The sequence below is a fragment of the Vipera berus genome, assembly GCF_964194415.1.
Source record: "Vipera berus genome assembly, chromosome: 1".
Classification (NCBI taxonomy): Eukaryota; Metazoa; Chordata; class Lepidosauria; order Squamata; family Viperidae; genus Vipera; species Vipera berus.
Genome location: NC_138202.1, coordinates 67,436,493 through 67,454,008, shown reverse-complemented (window position 1 = coordinate 67,454,008; position 17,516 = coordinate 67,436,493). Strand labels below are relative to the sequence as shown.

The window sequence follows — 17,516 nt, the reverse complement described above, 5'->3', positions numbered from 1 at the left end:
TCAAAGTTTTCTTCCCTATGCCCCCCACTTTCAAAAGGTTGCCATATTTATGGAGCTAAATTAAGAATAAACCCAACTGTTGTAAGATAACACTATTTATGGCACACTTTTTAATTGCTTATAGCATGTCAGGCCCTGGGCGCGCTCTCAGCTTGGTTGTTTTCTTGCAGACATTTTATTACCAAACTAGGTAACGTTATCAGTGCTAGAAGATAGTGGAATTTGCTCTCCTTTTATATAGTAATGGCTTGCCTTATCAATGTTGGTGGGAGCAGTCTTGGTGGTTTGCTGTTAGCTTATTTGTCTGAGTTGGTGGTTCCTTGATTGGGATATTGTTTACCTTGATTGCTGTTCTAGTGTTTATCTTGGTGTTAATCTCTCATCTGGGTGTTGATTGCTGGTGAGGAGGTGTTTTGGTTTTCTTGTTTCCTTTTGGGTTGTCTCTTTTGAATGGATGTAGATGTTGTTTATCTCTATGTGATGAGTGATTTGTCTGAGTGCCAGGCTTCCAGGAATTCTCTAGCATTTTTGAATTAGGTTTGATCTAGGATGCTCACAGTTTCCCAGTTGAAATTATGATTAAGTCTGTCCATATGTTGTGAAAGGAAGGAGTTTTCATCATGTCTTCTGACTGCTAGTTGGTTTTCATGAATGTCATCTTATGTACTGATCTGTCTAGAATCTATAGCACTCCTACACATAGAACCCAAAGTATGGATCTGGTACATAGAGGACATTGTCACACACTGTGCTGATCAACCTTTTATCTTCCTACATCTAAAGGACGCAGTTTAACTTTGTATACAACAACTAGTTTCATGTTGTTTTACATGTCTTCCATATTCAACTATATTTTTTGTTTCCTTATTAGATGATGCACATCAAAAATCAAAGGGTATGTAGTGTAGCAGCAGAGGGTGTCAATTTGTGTCGGCATGGAAAACTTTCTTGGTTACAAGTAAGAATACATAATATGCCTTGCAGTTTGGAATGTAAATATATAAAAAAATAGTTTTCTTATTAGCAAAAATGGTCTAAGAATAAAAATAATCTATCTTTGCCTTTTGGTATAATTCCTCATTTTTGCTGTTTTATATTTTGCTATTTTTATATCTGGTGCCCTTCACACAATTCTCAATTTCTATAGAAAGTACTAGGTGTTTTGGTTGTAATTTGCTTTAAAACATCAAGATATTATGGAAGGTGTTAGTTAGAATCTATCCATATCAGATTGCATCAATTTAAATAAACAAAAATATTGCCACTGAGTTTAATGCCACTGTGACATCTTTAGAATTAAGAGAAGTCAAAAATATTGATACTTTAACCATATTCTAGTATTAATATTTGAATTTCAGCAGATCTATAATTTTATTTTTTTCCTGTACATATTTACTATAGGTTGCAACAGAACGTCAGGTTTTCTTATTTGACATTTTTGTTTTGGGAGCTCAAGTGTTCAAGAATGGACTACACATGATACTGGAGGACAAGAATATTTTGAAAGTATGTCTCTATGTAGAACAGATATCCAATAACATATGGAGGTGAAACATGAAATTGTGTTTTTTAAAAAGCCAGAAAATATGTTAATTTTATTACATTAATTGATCAAAATGATATTGCTTCTTCCTCATATTTCTTAGGTTATCCATGATTGCCGTTGGCTCTCAGATTGTCTTTCTCACCAATATGGAATTGTGCTCTCCAATGTCTTTGATACACAGGTAGCTTGTCAAATACCCTTGTATGTAACCAGATTTGAGAGAAAGTAGCTTAATATACTACTACCCCATAAAGTAATACCGTAGCTGAAAGGTTTCTGTCCTTTATATGCATAAAACATCCCATACAACTTAAGTTTCTCAATCAAGATGTTTACAGCTAACAGCCTTTTATTGCCTTTCTATTTCCTACCAAAGTAACATACCATTGATTTGCTGAAAAATATTCTTAAATCTACAAAAAGCTATTTGTTGGATTAATATTAAAACGATAGTGACAGAAGAATAATTCTCTATATTCAATTAGTCAGAAGTGACTAATTGATCCTTTCACTTTTTCTCCCATAGGTTGCTGATGTACTACAGTTCTCAGTGGAAACAGGTGGCTACCTTCCACACAGGATCAGCACTTTACAAGAGTGTTTAATGCGGTATTTGAGGCTGCCTGACAAATGCATTTCTTTCTTGGAATACAAACAGCAAGCAATTGAGGTAAGATGGTTAGTTCTGACGGCATCATCATGTGAGCGGAAGGAAATCAGATCTGCTTATAGCCCATGATCTATTTTATACCTTCTTAAGGTTGTAACAGAAATTATGCCTAAAATAGCATACACTTAATATTTATCCTGAATACTTATCCGTGATTTTTCTTTATTTCATACAGAGCTAGACGTTGCAGATAACAAGGTAGAATTTATGTTGTGTAGTGTGAAATATTTTGTAGCCTTTCGAAATGAAATTAATTAATTTCTACACTGTATTGTCCCCCTCCTTTACTTCCCCCCACTTGGAGTATGCTACTGTCTTCCTTGGAAACTGCTGTCTCACTACAGTCCATTGCACCACCACCGTTAGCACCATCCCTGACAGCAACCTCCTGCAGCCTTCCCCCTTGAATTGGCTTGTCAGAAAGCAGCAGTGAAGGTCATAAATGGCAATCACGTGGTCGCAGGACAATGCATCCATCCTAATTGTAAGCCTTTGGCAAGTGCCTGAATCATGACCACATGAGGGCATGCTAGGATGGCTGCAACTTCAAGGATCAGTTGCAAGTCTCCTCATTCATTGCCGTTATAATGTATAAAATATATATAATTTAAATGGTCTCTAAATGAATGGTCGTTAATCGAGGACCACCTGAATTCTAATTTTTGGTGCAAATATGGGATATTATTTATTTATTTATTTATTTAGTTGCATTTATATACCGCCCTATTCCCTGAGGACTCAGGGCGGTTTACAGGGAATTAAAAATCCACCATACAAAAGTTAAAAAACCAATTAAAAAATATTAAATTACCCTGTATACATTAAAACCCGGATTAAAAATTTCTCCTCAGCCTGGGCCTGAGAGCTCAAAGAGCCAGGTCTTCAGGCCCCGGCGGAATGATCGGAGGTCGGGGGCAGTCCTCAGCTCCACCGGCAGCTGGTTCCAGAGGGCAGGCGCTCCCACAGAGAAGGCCCTATCCCTGGGTGTCACCCGCCGGCAATCTCTCACCGGCGGCACCCTGAGCAGACCCTCCCTGTGGGAGCGCACTGGGCGAAGGGCGTTTGATGCCGGCAGCAGGTGTTCCCTCAAATAGCCCGGACCCAGGCCATGTAGGGCTTTATAGGTAATAACCAGCACCTTGAATTTCACCCGGAGGGCAACCGGAAGCCAATGCAGCTCGCGGAGTAGAGGTGTTACATGGGAGTATCGGGAAACCCCCATTACAACTCGCGCGGCCGCATTCTGCACCAGTTGAAGCCTCCGAGTGGTCTTCGAGGGCAGCCCCATGTAGAGAGCGTTACAGTAGTCCAAACGGGAGGTCACAAGCGCATGAGTAACTGTGCGTAGGGCGTCTCGGTCCAGATAGGGACGCAACTGGCGCACCAGGCGAACCTGTGCAAAAGCCCCCCTGGTCACGGCTCCTATGTGATCTTCAAAATTGAGCCGTGAATCCAGGAGGACGCCCAGGTTGCGAGCCCTATCAACGGGGGGTAACACCTCACCCCCCATCGTTAGAGGTGGAATAACTTGGTTAACCCGAGATGCCGATATGCACAGCCACTCAGTCTTGGCGGGATTGAGACGAAGCCTGTTTCTCCCCATCCAGACCTGAACCGCCTCCAGGCACCGGGACATCACGGAGAGGGCATCGCTGGGTTGGTTCGGGGTGGAAAGAAAAAGTTGGGTATCATCAGCGTACTGGTGATACCCCACCCCGAAACCACGAATGATCTCGCCCAGCGGCTTCATATAGATGTTGAACAGGAGAGGTGAGAGGACCGACCCCTGAGGAACTCCACAAATGAGAGACCTCGGGGTGGATCTCTGCCCTCCTGTCAACACCGACTGCGAGCGGCCCTGGAGGTAGGAGGAGAACCACCGTAAAACGGTGCCTCCCACTCCCAACCCCCTGAGACGCCGCAGCAGGATACCATGGTCGATGGTATCGAAAGCCGCTGAGAGATCTAATAGGACCAGGACAGAGGAGCAACCCCTGTCCCTAGCCCTCCAGAGATCATTCACCAGCGCGACCAATGCCGTCTCCGTGCTGTATCCGGGCCTGAAGCCCGATTGGTACGGGTCCAGATAATCAGTTTCCTCCAGGAACAGAGGGAGCTGATGCGCCACCACACTCTCAACAACCTTCGCCAGAAAGCGAAGGTTGGAGACTGGACGATAGTTGTTTAAAACAGCCGGGTCCAAAGCAGGCTTCTTGAGAAGGGGCCTCACCACCGCCTCCTTCAAGGCGGCAGGGAAGACACCCTCCTTCAAAGAAGCAGTTATTACTGCATGGAACCAGCCTCGTGTTCCCTCCCGAGCCGCATAAGCTAGCCAGGAGGGGCACGGATCCAACAAACAGGTGGTGGTGCTCAGTCTCCCCATGATCCTGTCCACATCATCAGGGGAAACAGGGTCGAACTCAGTCCAGATAACGTGCTCAAGACCGCCTGATTCCTCCACGTCAGACTCTGCCCAGTCAGAGTCCAAGCCGGTCCGGATCAGAGCGATTTTGTCCGCCAGATGATGACTAAACTCCTCGGCTCGTCCCTGCAAGGGATCCTCTCTCACCTCCTGATTAAGGAGGGAGCGAGTCACCCTAAACAGGGCGGCCGGGCGATTATCTGCGGACGCGATAAGGGAGGCAAAGTAGTTAGACTTTGCCGTCCTTATCGCCGCAAGATAAGACCTTATAAAGGTTCTTAACTGCAATCGGTCGGATTCGGATCGGCTGGATCTCCAACCGCTCTCTAGACCTCGTCTCCGACGCTTCATCTCCCGGAGCTCCACAGAGAACCATGGGGCCCAACGGGATCTGCGCCGAGTCAGAGGTCGCGTGGGTACAACGCAGTCGAGTGCCCTGGTGGCAGCCGTTTCCCAGGCCTCCACCAGAGCATCGACTGGGCTGTGGGTAAGGGTGATAGGTATAGGCCCAAGCGCCCTCTGGAACCGGTCCGGGTCCATTAGGCGCCTGGGGCGGAACCACCTGGTCGGTTCCGCCGCCCAGCGGCGGGGGATGGCATGACGGAAAACCAGCCTCAGGAGGTGATGATCTGACCATGACAGAGGGGTGATGGATGGAGAACCCCCTCCCAGATCATCCAACCACTGTCCAGACAGGAACACCAGGTCGAGAGTATGATCCCCCTCGTGAGTAGGGCCCTCAATAACCTGGGTCAGGCCCATGGCTGTCATGGAAGCCATGAACTCCCGAGCTAACTCCGACGACCCCCCCAGTGATGGCAGGTTGAAGTCACCCAGGACTATAAGCCTGGGGAACTCCACCGCCAACCCTGAGAGGGTGTCGAGCAGCTCAGGCAGGGCTGTTGCCACACAGCTGGGCGCCAGGTATGTGAGCAACAAGCCCAACTGAACCCGAGGACCACATCTCAAGAGGAGGGATTCACTCCCGGCCATCTGGACAATGGTGGCCTCCCGGGGACACAAAGTCTCCCGAATAACCACTGCCACCCCACCACCCCTGCCCTGAGCCCGCGGCTGGTGCAGTACCCGGAAACCCGGCGGGCATATCTCGGTGAGAGGCACCCCTCCCTCCGAGCCCAGCCAAGTTTCCGTGATGCACGCTAGATCCGCACGTTCCTCCTCGATCAGATCACGGATGAGGGGAGCTTTGTTAACTACGGATCTAGCGTTAAAATAGACCAACCTGAGCTCAGGGGCCTGATCACCCTCATCCCCGGGTAAGAGGGCGCTAACCGGAGGGTCGGAGCGCGCCACCGCTCGGAGATAGCGGGGGCGCGATCCCAGATGTTGATATGGCCCTCTGCGCAGACACCTGCTGCCGTTCCCTATCGCCGTGGGGATTTGAAGCCCCACCCCCACATTCTCAGAACCAGCAGCCACCTCCCCCAACCCCGTCCCGTCAGGACCTCTAACAGGACCAGACTGAGTGCCGGTTAAAAATTCCCTCCCTTCCCTCCCCCTCACTAACTTCTTAAAATAACCGGCTAGAAATTTTATCAGGGGCCTCTTAGCATATCTTGACTCGAGGCCCCTATCTAAGCCCAACCACCTCTCGGAATCCCAAAGCTTGGGATCGTCATTAAGGGGAGTATGGAAACAGGCGACAGGTCGCGCCCATGAGGCAGAGACTGCCCTAAGGGCATACAAGTCAGCTCCGGAGTAGTGATAAATCATACTGCGCTGGGATAGTCTTTTAGGGCAGATGTTATGAATATGTCCAAGGATCACTCAGTGATGGTATAGAGATGGTAAAAAGTCCAGTAGGCATATCTCCTAGTCTGCAAAGCCATCTCAGCTCTCACCTGAGATGGGAAAACCAAGGGACAACCTCAGTCGTCCTCTCACTCCGGCTGAGGAGTCCAATCAAGGGCAGAGAAAGAGAAGGAAATCCCCAAAATCGCTACGACAGCCGGCAGGAGAAAGAAATTAGGCAAGTCGTCCCGGGCTTCACGGCACTGCTCCAGCGTTCGGCGCCATAATGAAGCTCGGCAGGCGGCAGTTCTCCAATGCCGCTAGTTCGGAGGGGGGGGGCTCAGCGCCGCAAAAAATAGCGCCCAGCAGCTGTTTGGTAAATCCCCCACCCCCAGAGTCGCCCGAACATACCGTGGGCCTCCCTAAGCTGATTCCTTGGAGCCCTCGAAGAGCGCCCGAAGCTTAGGTTGCGGCCGTCGCCATCTTGGGCAGGAAAAAAAAAAAAAAAAAAGGCAATCCAACAGACTCTTATTTTGATGCAAGTTTTATTAAATTCACTATCGCTCATTGCTGCATAAATGTACATACTTTGATGTTAGTTAAGAAAATATCTGATCAGTATTAATGTTAATTTATTAGATTTTGATGTGATTCCTGGATCCTGAAAGATGAAATTGTTTAAGTAACTGGATTTGGAGCACACACTCTTATGTTTGACTATCCCAGCTAGGTAGAAACCATGAGAGATGGGCATTCCTTTAAATAACTGGCCCTATGCCATGTAGGGCTATACAACTGACAACAAACACCATGATTCTCATCTGGAAGCACACTGGCAATCAGTGCAGCAGCAGAGGCACCATGTGGGCCTGACAAGGCAAGCCCATCACTGCTTCGGCCACTACATTCTGAACCAGTTGAAGTTTTCATACGATGTTCCAGATAGCCCAACACAGAGCACATTGCAGTAGTTGAGCTGTGAGGTGACAAGAGCATGATTGACCATCTGAAGGGCCACTCAATTCTGGAAAGAATACAGCCAGCATCGAGGTCCTCTTAATCTTCAAGGGGAGTTCTGAGTCTTAGAGGACCTCCAAGTTGTGCCTCACTCCTGATTGGAGGAATAGCGCTACACCATTCAGAAGTAAAGATGGAATTTCCCACAGATCTAGCCAGTCTCAACAACCATAACCTACCTGGTCTTGGTAGGATTGAGTCAGTTGGTTTCTTCCCATCCAGTCCTGCATCATCACATCCAGGCACAGGGATGGGGCTTTGATAGCCTCACTTGGCTGACTGAGGGTCAAATAATAATATTAGATATCATCAGCTTATCAGTGGAGCCCACATTAATAAATGACCTCAGCCAGTGGTTTCAGATAGATAGATAGATAGATAGATAGATAGATAGATAGATAGATAGATAGATAGATAGATAGATAGATAGATAGATAGATAGATAGCCTTTATTGTCATTTTTTACTGTGGGCACAATGGCACACATTAAAAAATGAAATTCAGTTGCTTGCTCTCAGAAAGTGTACACATACATAATACACATTTAAACATTTAAACATGTACATGTTGAACAAGAGAGGAGTGAGTGTGAGCCCTATGGCACCTCACAAAGGGAGGTGACTTCTGTCCCCCACCCAACACTGACCAGAACTGATTGTGAAAGTATCACAATCACTTAACTCAGTGCTCCCAATTCCAGCTATAGGATCCTCAGTTTCTCAACAACCATTCCTAAAAAGGGAAGTTTGGAGACTGGGCAATAGATGGCCTCTTGAGGAAGGGACATGACACAGCCTCCTTCAAGCCTAACAGCACCACCATGTCCCTCAAAGAGGCCAATACCATCGCATAAACTCATTTACAGTCATCTCCCTAGCTGCCTTATCAAGACAGGTGTCAAGCTATGGACCCTACTGCCTTTAGGGCCACTGTGTGCTTCTAGCTTGCCAACAGAGTGGGGAGGGAGACGGGGAATGCTTTGGATCCACAGGTGTTCTTATCATCATGAGAAAGCCGGAGCTGTGGAAGAGTTGTTTTGGTGAACCAAAGTTTCTTCCCATAATAATTACTGCGAAATGTATTGGACAATATGACTTGAACTGTCAGAGAGTTAATTACTTGTTTCCCACTTTTTCTTCAGAGCTAGCTTTCACTTTGAACCTACTGAAATGATTCTGTTCAGTAAAGATTACATTAGAGGACTTGATGGCTCTGGTGTTTTTCTTGGCTGGGCTTTTCAGCCAGAGGTTGACAACAGGAACAGCCTCGGTACAGCAGACAAGTGGCTGAAATAATAGTGCAGAGAATTATGTCAGTTTCTTCCCAACGGGAGAGTTCGAGTCTGGAGGTGGCTGCTAGATTTACAGCAGGCTCTACCTCTCCCCACCCCCCGCGCTGGCTGCTCCCCACACACCCATCTTTTTTACTAGTCATATCAATGTATTTTCTTTGTTTTCTTATTCCTTGTTTATTCTATTCTATTATTTTACTTGTGCTTGGTTTAAACTTTTTTTTATGGTTGTGAATCACCTAAAGTAGTCCCATGGCTACCCCATGTAATTATTATTATTATTATTATTGATCATCGCACAGTCAGCCAGATGTTCAGACTGTGTCTATCTATCGAGTCCTTACCAAGGACCTGGGATAGGCAGAGGTGGATGTTTGATGGTATTACAGATATCGTCGCAGGATGGAAGCAGTTCCTAGTAAGGCTGCCTTTTGCAATTGACTAATGGGGAATTTGTCAATGCCAATGGGTGCTCCAGTTGTTTTGGGATTGCACCCAAGGCACCTATTACTATTGGTACTACCCTTGCTTGCCTTTGCCACAGTCTTTCTATTTGTAGGTCTTTGCATTTTGTTATCTTCTCCAGTTCTTTCTCATCTATTCTGTCTCCAGGCATTGCCACGTCCACTATCCAGACTTTTTTTGTCTTTCTTATCAACAATTGTTAAATCTGGGGTGTTATGTTGCAAGTGCTTGTCTGTTTGAATTCTGAAGTCCCAGAGCAGTTTAACTTTATCATTTTCTATGACTTTCTCTATTTTATGATCCCACCAGTTCTTGCTTACAGGCAAACGATATTTCTTGCAGATCTTCCAATGCACCATTGTTGCTACTTTGTCATGCCGCTGCTTGTAGTCAGTCTTTGCGATCTTCTTGCAGCAGCTTACCACTGTTTCTTCAGCTTCTTTACATAAGCAGCACTTACTGTCTGTTGCTGTCTTCTCAATTTTGACTTTGTATGCATTTGTCCTTAAGGCTTGGTCTTGTGCACCCAGAATTAGTCCCTCAGTCTCTTTCTTCAACTTTCCTGCTCTTAGCCATTGCCAGGTCTTGTTGTTGTTGTTGTTATTGTTGTTATTATTTTCAAGGTTCACCAACTCAAACATATCCTACATCATATCAGACTTCCCCAATATCTCAGATGAACCCAGCCAATTGGAGTCAAACTTGGTGTGACTTTATCCACCAAATAATCAGAATATTCCTAATACATTAGAACCCATTGCCTACTCCTGCCTAGCAAAGACTTGATCGCCCTCAGGAGGGCCTTTGGGCAGCTGCTGATGAATTCAATAATGGAAGAGAAATAATGACATTCTGCTGCTTTATTGTCACAAAGTAAACCCTAATATGGGCTCTTAATAGTTTAGTGGCTATCCTGATGACATTCTGGAAATTGGGTGAAATAGAACTTCTCTATTTCTGTTGATATAATCTGTGACTCATAGCAGATAGTTTTATTGTTAGGTTTTTGTGAATTTTAAATTCATAAATGTTTTCATATTTTGATGAAATCAAAGACTAGAAGTCTTTGGCAGATTTTGATGTATTTTTATACAACCAATAAATAATAAATAGATAAATATTGTTAACATCTAGGATAAGACTGAGAGCAAATGGGTCATCCAGGCTAACCACTGAGTTAATACAGAGTGAAAATTCCTTCAAGGTTTCTTTTGTTTCTTTTCTATTAGACTATATCAATTTTGAAGAATACTGAAAATACTGTTTTGTACTTTTTCATATAGGAAAATCCTGAGATCTGGTTTGTGCGACCCCTCCCACCTGTATTGTTGAATATATTAGCCATGGAAGCAGTGTATCTCCTCCCTCTCCGTTTGCTGCTGCTTGATGAAATTATGTCTGATTTAACAACATTAATAGATAGTTACTTGAATGCATTTCGGCAAGGATCTGCAGACCCCCTAGGGAGCATCAAGGTAAGTTACATCTCAATTGTACACTATTGGGTAGGATCATCTAATTTATTAATGTTATTAGCTATTAACCACTAAAGTACTTTATTGGCACTGAATCCTGCATTAATGAAGTTTTTTCTTTTTGTTTTAATTATGTGGAAGAATTGCTGTTGCAAAACTTCACTACATGCTTTACATTTTATTGAGTTGGATGTTCATATTCATATTAATTCAGAATTTTCATACAGCAGAACATGTCTACTAAAAATGATTGTTGATTCATTCTTCCTACTATATATTTAATTGTGAAAAGTATTTGTTTTATCTGTATTTATTTTATTATATATCTTGCTTTCTAGGACATTAGCAAAAGAGCAAGTTCATTAACATTAAATAAAATGTAATAGTAAGTTAAATCAATCAAAATTGATGCCAAACAAGGTTAATATCTAAAATATTAAATACAACTGGAAGTATTAACAAGTGTTCACCTCATATCAAAATAATAGTAGTATTGGAATAGGTACAACACCAGTTTTTAGCTTCTGCCAACCTAGCAGTTCGAAAGCACATAAAAATGCAAGTAGAAAAATAGGGACCACTATGGTGGGAAGGTAACAGCGCTCCGTGCGCCTTTGGAGTCTAGTCATGCCAGCCACATGACCACGGAGACATCCTCGGACAAGCGCTGGCTCTTCAGCTTTGAAACGGAGATGAGCACTGGCCCCTAGAGTTGGAAATGACTAGCATGCATGTGTGGGGGAACCTTTACCTTTACCTTAGGGTAGGGTAGGGTAGGGTAGGGTAGAGTAGAGTAGAGTAGAGTAGAAGAATAGAATAGAATAGAAGAATAGAATAGAATAGAACAGAATAGAATAGAATAGAATAGAATAGAATAGAATAGAATAGAATAGAATAGAATAGAATAGAATAGAATAGAATAGAATAGAATAGAATAGAAGAATAGAATAGAATAGGAATTTGCCTCCAGTGCATAAGCTCTCAGTGTACATGCAAGGAACAAGTGATATTGTAATAGACCTAATGATCACTGCCTTAGTATTTTGGGAAATATTTGTGAATTTCATATTGAAAATATGCAATAAATACTCAGTGTGTACAAAGGATTCAAAACAGGTAGTCTGCAAGCAGCTGCAGCTTTGAACTTTGCTTATTATATGTGCATCCATGCAAACCTTATTTTAATGCTGGGATGGAAAAGCCTGGCTGGGTGTAGCCAATAATTGAAAAACAGAGCTGATTTAGTGCTTTGAAAATAGGGCTTTAAACAAACTTTGCCAATTACCTTTGTCAAACACCTTGCACAGCCTTATAAAATCCCTTCAAACATACTAATATTCTTCAAACAAAAATATAAAAAATTTTCCTTAAAGAAATGAGGGAACTTCTAAATTCAGTGCAAAGTGCTGTATTCTTCATATTTACCTCATTCATAGATACGACATAGTACTTCAAAGAAATAATGACAATTAAGTGCTGCTCTCATCTATTGTGTTCCTGTGTTAATCAGATCTCTTCTACGGACTTACCAGAAGAGCTACGGCAACTGGCAGATCTTTATAACATTCGAAGACAAACTGCAGTGCAAAAGTTCCAGCTGAGTGAGGAAGGTTTCCTTATCAGAAAACAAGTGGAGGCAATAAGAGGAAAAAAGGCAGAGTGAACAATTTCCTAAAACAATACTGTCCGGGTTCTAATAGCCAGGGCAATCTTTAAAAAAGAAGAGATATATAACCATGTTAACCAAAAGCCTGTAGTTGGTGATGAAAATGGAAAGGGGACATTTCATGTAAACCGACATTGAAAGAGGCTAAAGTGAAGGGGGAAATAACCACAAAGAAAGTTCAGTTTTTCTCCAGAAAAAAATGAGGCAGATTTTGAAAGATGACAAGCATGAATAAACTATGCCCAGCTTTTTACCTCAAAAATGAATAATACACCTGAATTCTAATTATAAGGTTGCCTTTGCCTACTAAGGGCTATCTGTTGGAATCTCATCCAGCAAGTCATACCACCGTCTTTGGTTTTCATAAGCGGAAAAAAGTAGGGGTCTTCCAGATTTAACCGCCAGCTAAGATCATTAAACTCTAGAGGCCAGGTATAGAAATTGCATTTTTTAAGGTGAGGGCTTTCATTTTGGAACAACAACAAACATGGGATTCAGTATTTTTTATCTACAGTGCAGAATTGCCTCTCATGTAACCCAGTTGATCCTATTCGTTGACTATTTGTTTGCTGGAGATTCAGGGCCCACTCTTTTCAATTTCCAAATAATCAGATAGATTGTTCATCAATTGCATGATAGGAAAAGGCTTTCAGTCTTGTTTTTGTTCCATTTGTTAATTTTATATAATTGAAAGTGTATTTGCTGAATACTATCAGCTTAGGATAACTATTTTATTTACACAGGGTATAGGCATGGATAACCGTAGTTTGTAATTTTTCTAATGTTATGTCGTCATTTTCTTCTGGATAGTTATAATTAATGTGAGCAACAGTAAGTATGGAATATGTGGTCCAAGTTTAAAAAGAAAAGGTGTATAATCATGTAATTGGATGGGGGGGTTGCTTAACATTCTGGGTTCTTGATGTTGTAAGCCAGCCAATAACCATGTGTGAGTTGGGCAGCCATATACATTTCTTTAATAAATAAAAAAATATAGTACCACTGTAGCAGATTTAAAAATTGGCCAGCTATTGCCTGAGGTGTACTTGAGCAAGTACAGATTTATCAATTTGAAGGTATGATTTAAAATGGGTCCCCCACCCCCGGTCCATGGACCGGTATCGGGCCACAGCATGCCAGCAACCGGTCCGCACAAACAAGCAAAGCCCCATCCACGGGATGCAGGCAGCACACAAAATCACGCACTCTCTAGTCCATGGAAAAAAACTTGTCTCCATGGATTCAGTCCATGGTGCCCAAAAGGTTGAGAACCTCTGATTTAAAAAACAAATGCAGTACTCTTGCTTTTTTCCATATGTAATTTTTATTAAAACTTTTAAACACAAAAATAAAAATCAACACAAACATATAATGTAAGAAAGTTTAAGAAAGGGGGGGGGAATCAGAGAAAAAGCAAAAAGTACAAGAAAAGAAAAATGGAAAAGAATGTAAAATAAAAATATATAAAAGAAATGGCTTCTGATATTCTTCACAGCAGTTATAAGTACAGATACATTTAACCTCTATAAAGTTACTTATTTATTTTAGATAATTTATATAGCTGCCTACTCACTCACAGCAACTCTAGATGACTTACAGACAATAACAACACAATGTAGAAAAAAATAAATAATAAAATAACCCCTCCATCCCATTTGGCGATAACACACAGTCAAATCAGCCATTTAATGGACTCCATCCCACTCTGAGTTCCTCAGACCTACTGGCAAAACCACATCTCCAGGGCTTTACGAGAGTCTCGGGGTGGGGGGGAGATAATGTTCCAGAATGAGGGAGCCACCATGAAGAAGGCCCTTCTTCTGGGTCCAACCAGATGTATTTCCTTAGGGGACAGGACCCACAACATTCCTCACCTTCCAACTGTAGTGGATTGGGTGGATGTGACCAGCAAGAGACAGTCCCTCAGATAACCTGGTCCCAAGCCATAAGGGCTTTAAAGGTGACAACCAGCACCTTGAATTGCACCCGGAGGCAAATCTGCAACCAGTGCAGCTCCCATAGGAGAGCTGACATGTGTACACCGAGTTCTGCACAAAACCATGCAAGCTGCTACATTTTGAACCAACTGGAGCTTTTGGATGCTTCTCAAGGGCAGCCCCATGTAGAGTGCATTGCAATAATCAAGATGGGAGGTGACTAGGGCATGAGTGAGCGTGCGTAGGGATTGTTGGTCTAGAAAACGGCATAACTAGCAGTTGTGCGAAGTCCTGGGCATGACATGACTGCCACATGCTCTTCAAGCAGGAGTTGCGAGTCCAGGAGAATCCCCAGATAATACACACAGTCTGTTTGGGGCAGTACCACCCCATCCAAGACCCAAGGTGGCAATTCTCTGTGGGCCAAAGAACACCAAACCCAGAGCCACTCGGTCTTGCCAGGCTTCAGTTTCAACCTGTTGCTCTCCATCCGCCCCTAAGAGTCTCTAGGCACTGCAAGAGGAAGGTCACAGCATTGCTTAACTCACTACAGGCTGAGCCATACAGCTGAGTACCATCAGCATATTGATGACATCTCAGTCCATGATGATCTCGCCCAACGGCTTTTTTGTAGATGTTAAATAGAAGCGGAGAGAGTACCGAGTCCTGCGGGATCCTGCGTAGCAGTGCGCGAGGGCTGGACCTCTCGCTTCCTATTAACACCGACTGAGAGAGGCCACAAGTGAACCAGGATAGCATAAAGCCCCCCACTCCCAACCCCCGAAGCTGCTCCGGAAGGATACCATGTTCGATGGTATCGAAAGCTGCCGAGGGGTCAAGGAGAGCAAGGATGGCTGCACTACCCCCATCCTGCTCCTGCCACAGATCATAGGTCCAGCTGCTAACAAAGGCCGGGTCAGCTCCGCCTCCATCATAGAATCCATGCCATCTTTCAGAGCTGCAGCTCTTGGGCTCTCAGGCTAGGGATTAGCTCCAACTCACAGCACACAGAAGGCAGCTGAGGTCCAGGGGAAGTCTAGGGGAGTCCAGGGGAGTCCAGGGAAGCCACACAGTCATAAATCACACACTCCTCTCTGTCTCACCTTCCAGCTGCCCCTTTCTGATCTCTCCACTCTTCAGACTTTTGGCCTTTGTACTTCTCCTCTGTTTCTCCACCAAATCTCCAGCCTCTCATCAAACTTATTGTGCCTGTCTCCCTCTTGACTTTCTCTAAACACTCCGCTTCCACATACCAATCTCAACATCCAAAAAACTTTCCAGCACCCTCTCTGCAAAACTTTTCAAAGCTCCATCAAAAACACAGAGATGCTGTTGGCATTTTTTTTTTAAAAAAGTTACATCATTACTCTTCTTTCTATAATCCGTTCTAATTTGTTTAAAAACAACAACATTGCACTCATTCCAACAGTTGGGATGTTCTGTTTAAAATAAAACTTTAGATTTGTTAAAATATTTGTGTAGTATGGATGTAGTAATAAAATTGCTGATTTCCAAGGGAAGTAGTGCAATGGATTCTATGTGTTATTGTGTGTGAGTGAATATAGTTTGGGAATTATAATTTTAGAGGTGGAAAAGTAGTTAGCTAGCACTCATTTTTTAAATGGGCAGAGTGTCCATTTTATGCACATCTTGCAGACAAACATATCCCCAAATACAATGTTCATTGCAGACTGTTAAGATTTCAGCTTTAGGAAATCTAAATCTTCCAAGCCATCTTTTAAACTTTAAGAAAAAAGGTAAACACTATCTTTTTTTGCCCAAATTGTTGATAGTATGGTCTGCTTATATGATACACATGCTAATATTGCACATGAGTAGTAAATATAAAATGACTGATACAGTGCTAGATGTTGCCATCCCCCACTCCTGGTGCCACACAACATGCTACTGAGGAAGTGCTGAGTATCTTTTGGAGTACTAATACTATGGCTATCTGATTGCTGATGTTACCATGCAGGAAAAGAAAATCTCAAACTGCAAAGAATTACAGTAGGAACATGGAATGTAAAACGTGAACATGTACAAATTAATACCTTAGGTATCTGCAAGTTGAAATGGATTGAAATCGGACACTTTTAGTAGAAGACCATATTCTTCAGGACATGAAAAACAAAGAATGTCTTCTTTAAATTTTTTTATGTTGTTATTAAATTTGTTTGCCCGCCCATCTTGCAACAAGGTGACTCTGGGCAGGTTACAATATTAAAAGCAATAAAACCATACAAACATATACACACTATAAAAATACAAACTATAACTAAAAGATGGTGAGAGAGGGAGCAGGATGGGCAGGGGATCTGCTATTGGTCCTAAGGAGAAATTTTCTGTCTGTGAGCATAATCGATCAGCGGACCGGCTTGCCTCTGGAAGTTGTTGGTGCTGTGTCCTGAGTTTTTTAAGAAGAGATTGGACAACCATTAATCCTGAATGGTATAGGGTCTCCTGCTTAAGCAGGGGGTTGGACTAAAAGATCTCCGGTGTCCCTTCCAACTCTCTTATTCTGTAATTCATTAAAACTAACTCTCTTGAAAAGTAAAAGGAAGAGCATCAGCATCAAGGAAGATAAATTTGATTATAAAGGGAATGGTGGCACTTTTGGAAGACCCAAAGGCCCCAGTTGGAGACCAACATCATGGAGGTCTACCTACCGAATTCAATTTTATGGCACAACATTAATTTGGGATTTATTCATGTCATTCCTGTAATGATATACCCCTTATTAATGCCAAGAAATATAATGATGACACATCCAAGGCCTATTTGGTACTAGGCTAGAAACTGGAATATTTTGAGGTCTTAGTCCACCTCCTACATGAAGCCCCCTAGGTGACTTTACTCCAGTCACTTTGTCTCAGTCCAGAAAAGGCGATGGCAAACCACTTCTGAAAATGTCACCCAGTAAGTTGAGAGACTTAGCTAAGCAGATGCCAATGTCTAATGTCCTCCTTAAGTAACACCAGCTGCCTGCAATTAGTGCAGGTTCGAGTCCCACCAGGCTCAAGGTTGACTCAGCCTTCCATCCTTCCGAGGTAGGTAAAATGAGGACCCAGACCAGGGGTCGGCAACCTTGGCTCTTTTATGACTCGCGGACTTCAATTCCCAGAATTCCCGAGCCAGCATAGCTGGCTCGGGAATTCTGGGAGTTGAAGTCCACGAGTCATAAAAGAGCCAAGGTTGCCTACCCCTGACCCAGACTGTTGGGGGCAATTAAGCTGACTTTGTAATAATGCCGCTTGGGGTGTGTGTGTGTGAAA

General features: G+C 43.3%; 1 protein-coding gene across 1 annotated transcript in view; it reads left to right on the top strand.

Moving 5' to 3' along the window:
- EXD1 (exonuclease 3'-5' domain containing 1) overlaps nt 1–15,677 on the top strand; it is a 47,693-nt gene extending 32,016 nt beyond the window's left edge. The window contains 8 exon segments of the mRNA XM_081314392.1: nt 872–958; nt 1,402–1,506; nt 1,647–1,727; nt 2,073–2,216; nt 10,447–10,638; nt 12,149–12,296; nt 12,299–12,348; nt 12,350–15,677. Of these exon segments, the coding sequence (XP_081170518.1) occupies nt 872–958; nt 1,402–1,506; nt 1,647–1,727; nt 2,073–2,216; nt 10,447–10,638; nt 12,149–12,296; nt 12,299–12,348; nt 12,350–12,442 (900 nt within the window). The 3' untranslated portion in view covers nt 12,443–15,677.
- Nucleotides 15,678–17,516: the final 1,839 nt, after the last annotated feature.